At 52.1% G+C, this 11,475-nt stretch overlaps 1 protein-coding gene across 3 annotated transcripts in view; it reads right to left on the reverse strand.

Annotated features, from left to right (window-relative positions):
• Window positions 1-1,129: 1,129 nt before the first annotated feature.
• The window catches only part of LOC117968529 (N-terminal kinase-like protein), a 14,251-nt gene continuing 3,905 nt past the window's right edge, over window positions 1,130-11,475 (reverse strand). Inside the window, exons 6-18 of one of the 3 annotated variants that reach the window (XM_059019553.1) lie at window positions 10,579-10,734; window positions 10,144-10,302; window positions 9,387-9,494; window positions 8,937-9,050; window positions 8,286-8,441; window positions 7,401-7,589; window positions 5,870-5,945; window positions 5,440-5,625; window positions 4,993-5,141; window positions 4,702-4,800; window positions 3,648-3,869; window positions 1,955-2,036; window positions 1,130-1,665 (exon numbers count right to left, since the gene is read on the reverse strand). In XM_059019553.1, coding sequence (XP_058875536.1) covers window positions 1,541-1,665; window positions 1,955-2,036; window positions 3,648-3,869; window positions 4,702-4,800; window positions 4,993-5,141; window positions 5,440-5,625; window positions 5,870-5,945; window positions 7,401-7,589; window positions 8,286-8,441; window positions 8,937-9,050; window positions 9,387-9,494; window positions 10,144-10,302; window positions 10,579-10,734 — 1,821 coding nt within the window. In that variant the 3' untranslated portion in view covers window positions 1,130-1,540. Of the gene's footprint in view, window positions 1,666-1,954; window positions 2,037-3,209; window positions 3,870-4,701; window positions 4,801-4,992; window positions 5,142-5,439; window positions 5,626-5,869; window positions 5,946-7,400; window positions 7,590-8,285; window positions 8,442-8,936; window positions 9,051-9,386; window positions 9,495-10,143; window positions 10,303-10,578; window positions 10,735-11,475 lie in introns of those variants that run through there. The other 2 variants (XM_059019552.1, XM_059019551.1) reach the window with 2 other exon arrangements.

The raw sequence follows: 11,475 nt of genomic DNA on the forward strand, positions 1-11,475 counted from the left end.
CAATAAATAAAAACGGTAATCAGATGGAGTCGATTCTCAAATACTTTATTATTATTATTGCACTGATTATATACAGCAGGAATCTCCGCGGGTGTGGGGGGGGGGCGTGTGATGGATCTGTCAGAGCAGTGAAGGTACTCCCTCCCTCCTTCTCCATCCCCTCATCCTCTTACAGACCGGGAACTCCACACTAAAAATCCATCAAGTGAAACTCCAGGGAATCCTCTCTCTCTCTCTCTCTCTCTCTCTCTCTCTCTCTCTCTCTCTCTCTCGTTAAAACAATACCAAAAAAAAAAAAAAAAATTTGTAAAAACTTAAGGCTCCCGAATAATAAAACGAACGCAATTCATCTTGGTGTTTAAAAAACAAAACAAAGAACGCACACCGCAGCTAGGGTTGGGTTTGTGATTTTTTTTTTTTTTAAAACAAAGAAAAAAACAAAATCAGCCGTGCCGATGTCTCCTAGCAGCGTGTGTGTGTGTGCGTGCATGTCAGCGTGCGTGTGTGTGCGTGCATGTCAGCGTGTGTGTGTGTGCGTGCATGTCAGCGTGCGTGTGTGTGCGTGCATGTCAGCGTGCGTGTGTGTGTGTGCGTGCATGTCAGCGTGTGTGTGTGTGTGCATGTCAGCGTGTGTGTGTGTGTGTGCGTGCATGTCAGCGTGTGTGTGTGTGTGCATGTCAGCGTGTGTGTGTGTGTGTGTGTGCATGTCAGCGTGTGTGTGCGTGCATGTCAGCGTGTGTGTGTGTGCGTGCGTGCATGTCAGCGTGTGTGTGTGTGTGCGTGCATGTCAGTGTGTGTGTGTGCGTGCATGTCAGCGTGTGTGTGTGCGTGCATGTCAGCGTGTGTGTGTGTGTGTGCGTGCGTGCATGTCAGCGTGTGTGTGTGTGTGCGTGCGTGCATGTCAGCGTGTGTGTGTGCGTGCATGTCAGCGTGTGTGTGTGCATGTCAGCGTGTGTGTGTGTGCGTGCATGTCAGCGTGTGTGTGTGTGCGTGCATGTGTGTGCGTGCGTGTCAGCGTGTGTGTATCAGTCAGTGTGTGTGTGTCAGAGTGTGCGTGTGTATCAGTGTGTGTGAGTCACTGTGTGTGTGCGTGTGTGTGTGTGTGTGTGCGTGCATGTCAGTGTGTGTGTGTCACTGTGTGTGTGTCAGAGTGTGTGTGTGTGTGTGCGTGCATGTCAGCGCGTGTGTATCAGTCAGTGTGTGTGAGTCACTGTGTGTGTATCAGTCAGTGTGTGTGTGTGTGTGTAAGGATCAGTGACTCTGCTTCAGTGCTGCTCATGCTGTATTGAAGGAGTCAGCAGTCTCGGTTTGGGGTTCTATATTTGCTTCTGAGCAAAAACAATATTTGAATGATTCGTTCACCGTCTAAAAAAAATCCCGTTACTGTAAAAACAAAAACCAAGGACCCAAGCGAACGGCGACCGCGTCGCAGACCGTCTCAAACACTCGGTGCGATGGGAAAGGGTCCGGGAACGCGGGTTGGAATGTCTTTGCCGCGGCTCGCTGGTCTGGGGCCGGGACCGGGGTGTGGGATCGGGGTTCAGTCCAGTTTGCGCGCCCCCAGTTTCAGAGGCCCCTTGGCTGCCTTGCGCTCGGCTCGCTTGGCTTCCAGCTCCTTCTTCCTCTCCTCCCGCTTCTTCCTGGAGCGCTCCGCTCTCCTCTGCCCTGGAGGAGGAGAAGCAGGAGAGCACGCTGACAGAGAGGCAGAGGCACACGCGCACGCACACGCAGCGCGCACACGCAGCACGCACACGCACACGCACACGCAGCACGCACACGCAGCACGCAGCACGCAGCACGCAGCACGCAGCACGCACATGCAATGCTTGTTTAGTTTTCTAAATCAACTTTCTTTTGTTTGTTACTGTTGTACAGATACACATCACACTGTGTTAATAATAATAATAATAATAATAATAATAATAATAATAATAATAATAATAATAATACTGACCCTGATCTGCGTCCAGAGCCTCCCAGTTCTCGTCTCCCCCCCAGTCTCCTCCTGCATCCCCCCCCCACGAGTCCTCAACCCTCTGAGAGAGAGAGAGAGAGAGAGAGGAGAGAGGGGGGAGAGAGAGAGAGAGAGAGGAGAGAGGGGGGGAGAGAGAGAGAGAGAGAGAGAGAGAGAGAGGGAGAGAGAGAGAGAGAGAGGGGGGGGAGAGAGAGACAGACGGAGAGGAAGAGGGGGAGAGAGAGCGAGAGAGATACAAATCAAAAATTGGCAAAATTCAGTGCAGTTTATCAACAGCCATCAAACCCAACCCCCCCCCCCCATTATCAATTTCCAGATAGTGAAGTTGACCTACACCACAGGAAGTAAGTGGTTAGGTGCCAAGAAAAACAGCTCCTTAAACTTTGATATAACCCCCCCTCTCCTCACCGTGTTTGGGGCGCTGGCTCTCTGGGACAGCCCTGTAAAGAGGTCCTCCTGCACCCCCCCTCTCCTCACCGTGTTTGGGGTGCTGGCTCTCTGGGACAGCCCTGTAAAGAGGTCCTCCTGCACCCCCCCCCCCCTCTCCTCACCGTGTTTGGGGTGCTGGCTCTCTGGGACAGCCCTGTAAAGAGGTCCTCCTGCACCCCCCCCTCTCCTCACCGTGTTTGGGGTGCTGGCTCTCTGGGACAGCCCTGTAAAGAGGTCCTCCTGCACCCCCCCCCCTCTCCTCACCGTGTTTGGGGCGCTGGCTCTCTGGGACAGCCCTGTAAAGAGGTCCTCCTGCACCCCCCCCCCCCTCTCCTCACCGTGTTTGGGGTGCTGGCTCTCTGGGACAGCCCTGTAAAGAGGTCCTCCTGCACCCCCCCCTCTCCTCACCGTGTTTGGGGTGCTGGCTCTCTGGGACAGCCCTGTAAAGAGGTCCTCCTGCACCCCCCCCCTCTCCTCACCGTGTTTGGGGCGCTGGCTCTCTGGGACAGCCCTGTAAAGAGGTCCTCCTGCACCCCCCCTCTCCTCACCGTGTTTGGGGCGCTGGCTCTCTGGGACAGCCCTGTAAAGAGGTCCTCCTGCACCCCCCCTCTCCTCACCGTGTTTGGGGCGCTGGCTCTCTGGGACAGCCCTGTAAAGAGGTCCTCCTGCACCCCCCCTCTCCTCACCGTGTTTGGAGTGCTGGCTCTCTGGGACAGCCCTGTAAAGAGGTCCTCCTGCACCCCCCCTCTCCTCACCGTGTTTGGAGTGCTGGCTCTCTGGGACAGCCCTGTAAAGAGGTCCTTCTGCACCCCCCCTCTCCTCACCGTGTTTGGGGTGCTGGCTCTCTGGGACAGCCCTGTAAAGAGGTCCTCCTGCACCCCCCCCCCCTCTCCTCACCGTGTTTGGGGCGCTGGCTCTCTGGGACAGCCCTGTAAAGAGGTCCTCCTGCACCCCCCCCTCTCCTCACCGTGTTTGGGGCGCTGGCTCTCTGGGACAGCCCTGTAAAGAGGTCCTCCTGCACCCCCCCTCTCCTCACCGTGTTTGGGGCGCTGGCTCTCTGGGACAGCCCTGTAAAGAGGCCCTCCTGCACCCCCCCTCTCCTCACCGTGTTTGGGGCGCTGGCTCTCTGGGACAGCCCTGTAAAGAGGTCCTCCTGCACCCCCCCTCTCCTCACCATGTTTGGGGCGCTGGCTCTCTGGGACAGCCCTGTAAAGAGGTCCTCCTGCACCCCCCCTCTCCTCACCGTGTTTGGGGCGCTGGCTCTCTGGGACAGCCCTGTAAAGAGGTCCTCCTGCACGCCTCCCCCCCCCGCACTGTCCCAGTCGTACTCGCTGGCCAGCTTGGTTCCCTCGGGCGGGGGGTCCGAGGCCGCTGTCTCCTTCCCACTGGACCAGCTGCTGTCCCCGCCCCACCCGGAGCCGCTCCAATCAGAGCTCGGCTTCCTCGTCGACGCTCCGCCCACCTGCTTAAATAAGGCCAATGAAAAATATTTATAAAACTTTCCTGCGGTATTTTTGCATTTTTTTCTCCTCCCATGATTTTACTACGCATTTACCATGGTTTGTAATGTTTTTACCACACCTCTGTGCTTTACAATGCTTCCCTATGCTTTACCAGACCTCTCTGTGCTTTACAATGCTTCCCTATGCTTTACCAGACCTCTCTGTGCTTTGCAATGCTTCCCTATGCTTTACCAGACCTCTCTGTGCTTTACAATGCTTCCCTATGCTTTACCAGACCTCTCTGTGCTTTACAATGCTTCCCTATGCTTTACCAGACCTCTCTGTGCTTTACAATGCTTCCCTATGCTTTACCAGACCTCTCTGTGCTTTACAATGCTTCCCTATGCTTTACCAGACCTCTCTGTGCTTTACAATGCTTCCCTATGCTTTACCAGACCTCTCTGTGCTTTACAATGCTTCCCTATGCTTTACCAGACCTCTCTGTGCTTTACAATGCTTCCCTATGCTTTACCAGACCTCTCTGTGCTTTACAATGCTTCCCTATGCTTTACCAGACCTCTCTGTGCTTTACAATGCTTCCCTATGCTTTACCAGACCTCTCTGTGCTTTACAATGCATCCCTGTGCTTTACCAGACCTCTCTGTGCTGTGGTTTTACTATGTGCAAGATAATGAAACTCTCTCAACATGATTTGAGGCAACTACTCAACACTTAGAAACACACACACAGACACACACACACACACACACTATAAATACAAAATCATGCCTCCTCTTATTTAAAAACGTGCGAGGCGGGTAAAACAGTAAAATCCAGGTCACACGGCAGGCTTACCGCTTTGTCATTGGCCTTCTTCGCGATTGACGGGACCGCGGACCAATCAGAGGAGTTCCAGTCATATTGGTCCGGCTGCCCTTTCGATTGGTCAGGTTCCTGTTACAAAAACAAATACATTAAACAGATAAAAGTTGACCTTACGGGACTCCTCGTGTGTGTTTCTCAGAGGGAGACACTTAGAAACATATTATAAAGTCATTACATCTAAAAAAAACACAAACAGACTGATACTAACGTATCTGACTGATCCACAAAAGATACAAGGAAAAAATAAAATTGACCCCTGACCTCCAGACTGCCCCAATCTTCCTCCTCCCAGCGGTCACTCACAGGCTCCTCCTCTTCCTCTTCCTCCTCACCCCTGCCTTCGTCCCATTGGTCAGCAAGAGCCGCAGGGGCGGGGCGAGGTGGGGAGTCCGCTTTACTCACCTCTGAACCTGAAAACTCACACACAGGAGAGGAAAGATAAACGATGTTTAGACGGGTCAAATATCACAACTCTGGGATGGGACTGAGGCTCCCATTGCAAAGCAATCTGAAAGCCAGTCCAGGTTTTACTGCAGCCTTATAAGCTGATACACAACATAGAGGACTGCTTTCTCACTCGAGAGCATTGTAATAATAATAATAATAATAATAATAATAATAATAATAATAATGACTCCCATTGCAGATCAGTTTAAGCCAGTCCAGGTTTATATTAATACAATTAGAACCCCCCCCCATTCTCTCTACCTGCGTTGGTGTCGGTGTGCTCTGCGGGGGACGCTGGGGTCTCTGCTGGTGTCGGGGCGCCTCCCTCCCCCCCCGGGGCGGTGCGGATCAGTTTGGAGGTGAGGGAGGAGACCCCCGTCACTGCCCAGCCTGCCCAGCTCGCTGCAGCCCCGCCAGGGGAGGAAGCAGAGGACAGGACGTCCTTCTCTGAGAAACAAAACAAAACACACACACACATTACACACACACACACACACACACACACACACACACACACAGAGACAGACTCACAGACAGACAGAGTCACAGAGACAGATAGATACACACACAGATAGATAGACAGACAGACACACAGATAGATAGACAGACAGACACAGACAGTCTACACTCATGACTCTCACTCTCCGGTTCTCTCAGTTCAGCTCCCCCGACCCCCCTGTTATCCCCTCACCAATTTCTGCCTGTTTGGAGGGATCTTCGGACACCATCTCCAGCTTACTGAGGAAACTCTTGATAGCTTTAAACGCCTGCAGAGAGGAGGAGAGGAGAGGAGAGGAGAGATGAACGCACAGGGCAATACAACCATTTCTATCGAAACTGAACGCTGGTCTGCTTGACTCGGTTTCTTCTAGTTTCAATAATAACACTGATGAAGGCACTGGAGCCCAAACGCTGGTCTGCTTGACTCGGTCTCTTCTAGTCTCAGTAATCACACTGATGAAGGCGCTGGAGCCCAAACGCTGGTCTGCTTGACTCGGTCTCTTCTAGTCTCAGTAATCACACTGATGAAGGCGCTGGAGCCCAAACGCTGGTCTGCTTGACTCGGTCTCTTCTAGTTTCAATAATAACACTGATGAAGGCGCTGGAGCCCAAACGCTGGTCTGCTTGACTCGGTCTCTTCTAGTTTCAATAATCACACTGATGAAGGCACTGGAGCCCAAACGCTGGTCTGCTTGACTCGGTCTCTTCTAGTTTCAATAATCACACTGATGAAGGCGCTGGAGCCCAAACGCTGGTCTGCTTGACTCGGTCTCTTCTAGTTTCAATAATCACACTGATGAAGGCACTGGAGCCCAAACGCTGGTCTGCTTGACTCGGTCTCTTCTAGTTTCAATAATCACACTGATGAAGGCACTGGAGCCCAAACGCTGGTCTGCTTGACTCGGTCTCTTCTAGTCTCAGTAATCACACTGATGAAGGCACTGGAGCCCAAACGCTGGTCTGCTTGACTCGGTCTCTTCTAGTTTCAATAATCACACTGATGAAGGCGCTGGAGCCCAAACGCTGGTCTGCTTGACTCGGTCTCTTCTAGTTTCAATAATCACACTGATGAAGGCACTGGAGCCCAAACGCTGGTCTGCTTGACTCGGTCTCTTCTAGTCTCAGTAATCACACTGATGAAGGCGCTGGAGCCCAAACGCTGGTCTGCTTGACTCGGTCTCTTCTAGTTTCAATAATCACACTGATGAAGGCACTGGAGCCCAAACGCTGGTCTGCTTGACTCGGTCTCTTCTAGTTTCAATAATAACACTGATGAAGGCACTGGAACCCAAACGCTGGTCTGCTTGACTCGGTCTCTTCTAGTCTCAGTAATCACACTGATGAAGGCGCTGGAGCCCAAACGCTGGTCTGCTTGACTCGGTCTCTTCTAGTTTCAATAATCACACTGATGAAGGCACTGGAGCCCAAACGCTGGTCTGCTTGACTCGGTCTCTTCTAGTTTCAATAATCACACTGATGAAGGCACTGGAGCCCAAACGCTGGTCTGCTTGACTCGGTCTCTTCTAGTTTCAATAATAACACTGATGAAGGCACTGGAGCCCAAACGCTGGTCTGCTTGACTCGGTCTCTTCTAGTTTCAATAATCACACTGATGAAGGCACTGGAGCCCAAACGCTGGTCTGCTTGACTCGGTCTCTTCTAGTTTCAATAATCACACTGATGAAGGCTCTGGAGCCCAGACGCTGGCCTGCGTGACTCACCTGGTCTCGGACGCTCCGGTCCGGGTCGATGGTCAGGGTGCTCAGGACAGGGAGGATGCGTCCGGCGCTCTCGTTCAGCGAGTAGTAGTGATGCGTCGCGGCGAAGCCCAGCACCCCGGCCGCCCGCGAGGGGCTGAACGGGTCTTTGGTGGCGCGGGCGAACGCGGAGGTCAACACCCGCTGCCGAGTCTGAGAGAGAGAGAGAGAGACGGGGGACGGGGGACGGGGGACGGACACACAGATCGTTTTTTCTCTCTTTCATTTTAAAAACACATTAAAGTCCATGGAAATTCACGATCACGCCAGCGTGTACTCTAATAACCGCTAACAAAATAAGCATGGAATATTCACAGGTTGACAGCTGCTGCGGAAGTTCCCTGTTTTGTAGATTTTGAGTGTAAAGCTGAGGGAACATGAAGCCAGGGTTTCAGGAACAGCTGCTTCAAAACCTGGTTCCAGGAGACCTAGTTTGAGGTCGCTGTATCAAACCCCCCCCAAGTCTCCCTCCCAGCCTCCTGAAACACAGTCCCACCAAGCAGCTCTGTGTTCCCTCAGCTTTACGTTCAAAATCCACAAAACAGGAAACTTCCGCAGCAGCGATCAACCTGTGAATATTCCATGCTTATTTTGTTAGCGTTTATTAGAATACATCCCGGCGTGCTCGTTTACGTCTATGGCCTTCAAAAAGTTTAAAAAAAAAAAAGGAGTAAGACAAATCTATCTAAAAAGTAAAGAATGAGACAGACAGAGAGAGAGAGAGACAGAGAAAAGGGACAAAGACCAGAAAGAGACAGAGATTGAGACAGACAGTGTGAGAGACAGAGGAGAGAGACACAGAGAGAGAGAGAGACACAGACACACACAGAGAGCAGTAGGTGTAGTTACCCCTGCGTTGAGGTAGGGGGCGATCTTGCCCAGGCACACCGTGGTGTTGCACCGGATTGGACCCTGCTCATCCTTGGCTTGCAGCCGGGCGAAGTGCTTCATCAGCTCCACGTTGAGGTTGTGCTCGTTCAGCTTGGGGGCCAGGAGCAGCATGGACTGGGGGAGAGGAGGAGGAGGAGAGGAGGGGAGGGGGAGGAGGGGGGAGGGGGGAGAGAGAGATGGAGGCAGACATTTCAAATAGTCTTCTTTCCATTCCTGATTAATAATTCATAAACACACATAATTGACAGTCTCTGTGTGTCTATGTCTGTATCTGTATGTCCGTCGGTCTCTCTGTGTCCGTCTCGGTCTCGGTCTCTCTGTGCCCGTCCGTCTCGCTCTCTCTGTGCTCGTCCGTCTCGGTCTCTCTGTGCTCGTCCGTCTCGGTCTCTCTGTGCCCGTCCGTCTCGGTCTCTCTGTGCTCGTCCGTCTCGGTCTCTCTGTGCTCGTCCGTCTCGCTCTCTCTGTGCCCGTCCGTCTCGCTCTCTCTGTGCCCGTCCGTCTCGGTCTCTCTGTGCCCGTCCGTCTCGCTCTCTCTGTGCCCGTCCGTCTCGGTCTCTCTGTGCCCGTCCGTCTCGGTCTCTCTGTGCCCGTCCGTCTCAGTCCTCCTACCTTGACTGTCTGCTCCCGGATGGCTGGATTGGAGTCCAGGAAGCCGTGCACCACATGGGGGAAGACCTGCGAGTTTACAGCTGACTCGTTCAGATACTGGATGAACTGCTCCATCTGAGAGAGGAGAGAGGAGAGGAGGGGAGAAGAGAGGGGGAGAGAGAGATTGATTGATTAACCAGGGCTGGGAATCAGACTCCTATCGCACAGCAGTGTGATCCAGTCCAGGTTTTACTGCTACCAGCTTGATCAGCCCCCAGTGTGTCTACCTAACAAGCTCAGGTGTGTCTGATTATTAAACTCCCAGTGAAACCAGGACTGGATCACACTGTTAAATCCGAAAACCAAGTCTTGTATTTTTTGTAATTGTTTATAACAAAGCAAACAAATGAACAGCCCACGCAGGTTAGTGAACGACTCACCCCCCCCCTCTCACCCCCTCACCCCCCTCACCTGCTGCAGCAGCCGGATCCTCATGGCCCGGTCCGGAGACGAGAACATCTTCACAATGACAGGAATGATCTTCTGCTGGTACTCCTCCACACTGAGGAACTTACCCACCTGCAGCACGGGAGAGAGGGGAGGAGAGGAGAGAGGGGAGGAGAGGAGGGAGGGGAGGGGAGGGGGGGGAGAGGAGAGGGGGGGAGAGGAGAGGAGAGAGGTGAGGAGAGGAGAAAAAATAAATGTCTTTATAATATACAGCACTAGACCCTGATATTGATGCGATCCAGCCCTCTGAAATGTCTTTATAATATACAGCACTAGACCCTGATATTGATGCGATCCAGCCCTCTGAAATGTCTTTATAATATACAGCGCTAGACCCTGATATTGATGCGATCCAGCCCTCTGAAATGTCTTTATAATATACAGCACTAGACCCTGATATCGATGCGATCCAGCCCTCTGAAATGTCTTTATAATATACAGCACTAGACCCTGATATTGATGCGATCCAGCCCTCTGAAATGTCTTTATAATATACAGCACTAGACCCTGATATCGATGCGATCCAGCCCTCTGAAATGTCTTTATAATATACAGCACTAGACCCTGATATTGATGAGATCCAGCCCTCTGAAATGTCTTTATAATATACAGCACTAGACCCTCATATTGATGCGATCCAGCCCTCTGAAATGTATTTATAATATATAGCACAATCCAGCCCTCTGAAATGTCTTTGAACCCGAGTCCGGGCGCCTTGTACCTTGAACAGCGGCGTGAGGATGACCGCGCCGGCGTTCCCGAATTCGAAGGCCGTGAGGAGCTGCGGCAGGACCTTGTGCCGGCAGAAATCCTCCGGGAACGAGTCGAGATCCTCGCTCAACTCCTGGAAAAACTTCTGCTTCTCTGAGGGGTCCTTGATCTGAGAGAGAGAGAGAGAGAACCAGGGAGGGGAATCAGACTCCTATTGCACAGCAGTGTGATCCAGTCCAGGTTTTACTGCTACCAGCTTGATCAGCCCCCAGTGTGTCTAGCTAACAAGCTCAGGTGTGTTTGATTATTAAAATCATAACGATTCCATTGCTGGTCTGCACAACATCACAATGCAACACCCTGCTGATTCTGCTCCTGCTCCTGCTCGGTGGAGCGACAGTGCCCCCCGCTGGTGGCTGGCGGTACCGCAGCCCCGTCCCGTTACCTGGATCTCCTCCAGGAAGAGGTTCGTCTCCACAAAGCTGTTGCTCATAAAGCCGCCCGGACCGCGGCAGCTCAGCAGGAAGCGGGCCGGGTTGGGCCGCAGCTTCGGGTTCGCTCCGACCAGCTCGCAGTAATGAGGGACCAGCGGCTTCGGGATCTGGATCAACCCAAGACAGGCAGAACCGGATTGAAACGAAAATTAAACAATAAGTTTATTTTTTTTTTTATTTCCAAATGGTATTACATTTTAGTATCAGAACATTTTTTAATGGTTCTAGTTCTACAGACTAGCTTTTTATCTTCGTTTTTTTCTCTTTCTAATTTCACAATTATTTATTTATTTTTTTAATTACTGTTTTGAATTCTGTATAAGGCCGTTTTTAAATTCTGTAGAAGACCCGTTTTTTAATTTAACAGTTTAATTGTTCATTTATGTGTCTCTGTGTGTATAACTGTGTGTGAGTGTGTGTGTGTGTGTGAGCTACCACACACAAACACAGCTCTCACACACACACACCTCCGACACACACACACAGCTCCGACACACACACACACACACAGCTCCGACACACACAAACACAGCTCTCACACACACACACCTCCGACACACACACACACCTCCGACACACACACACAGCTCCGACACACACACACACACACAGCTCCGACACACACACACACAGCTCCGACACACACACACGCAGCTCCGACACACACACACACACACAGCTCCGACACACACACACACAGCTCCGACACACACACACGCAGCTCCGACACACACACACACAGCTCAGACACACACACAGCTCCGACACACACACACGCAGCTCCGACACACACACACAGCTCAGACACACACACACACACGCACACACAGCTCCGACACACACACACA

This window comes from Acipenser ruthenus, unplaced genomic scaffold (assembly GCF_902713425.1).
Source record: "Acipenser ruthenus unplaced genomic scaffold, fAciRut3.2 maternal haplotype, whole genome shotgun sequence".
NCBI classification, from domain to species: Eukaryota; Metazoa; Chordata; class Actinopteri; order Acipenseriformes; family Acipenseridae; genus Acipenser; species Acipenser ruthenus.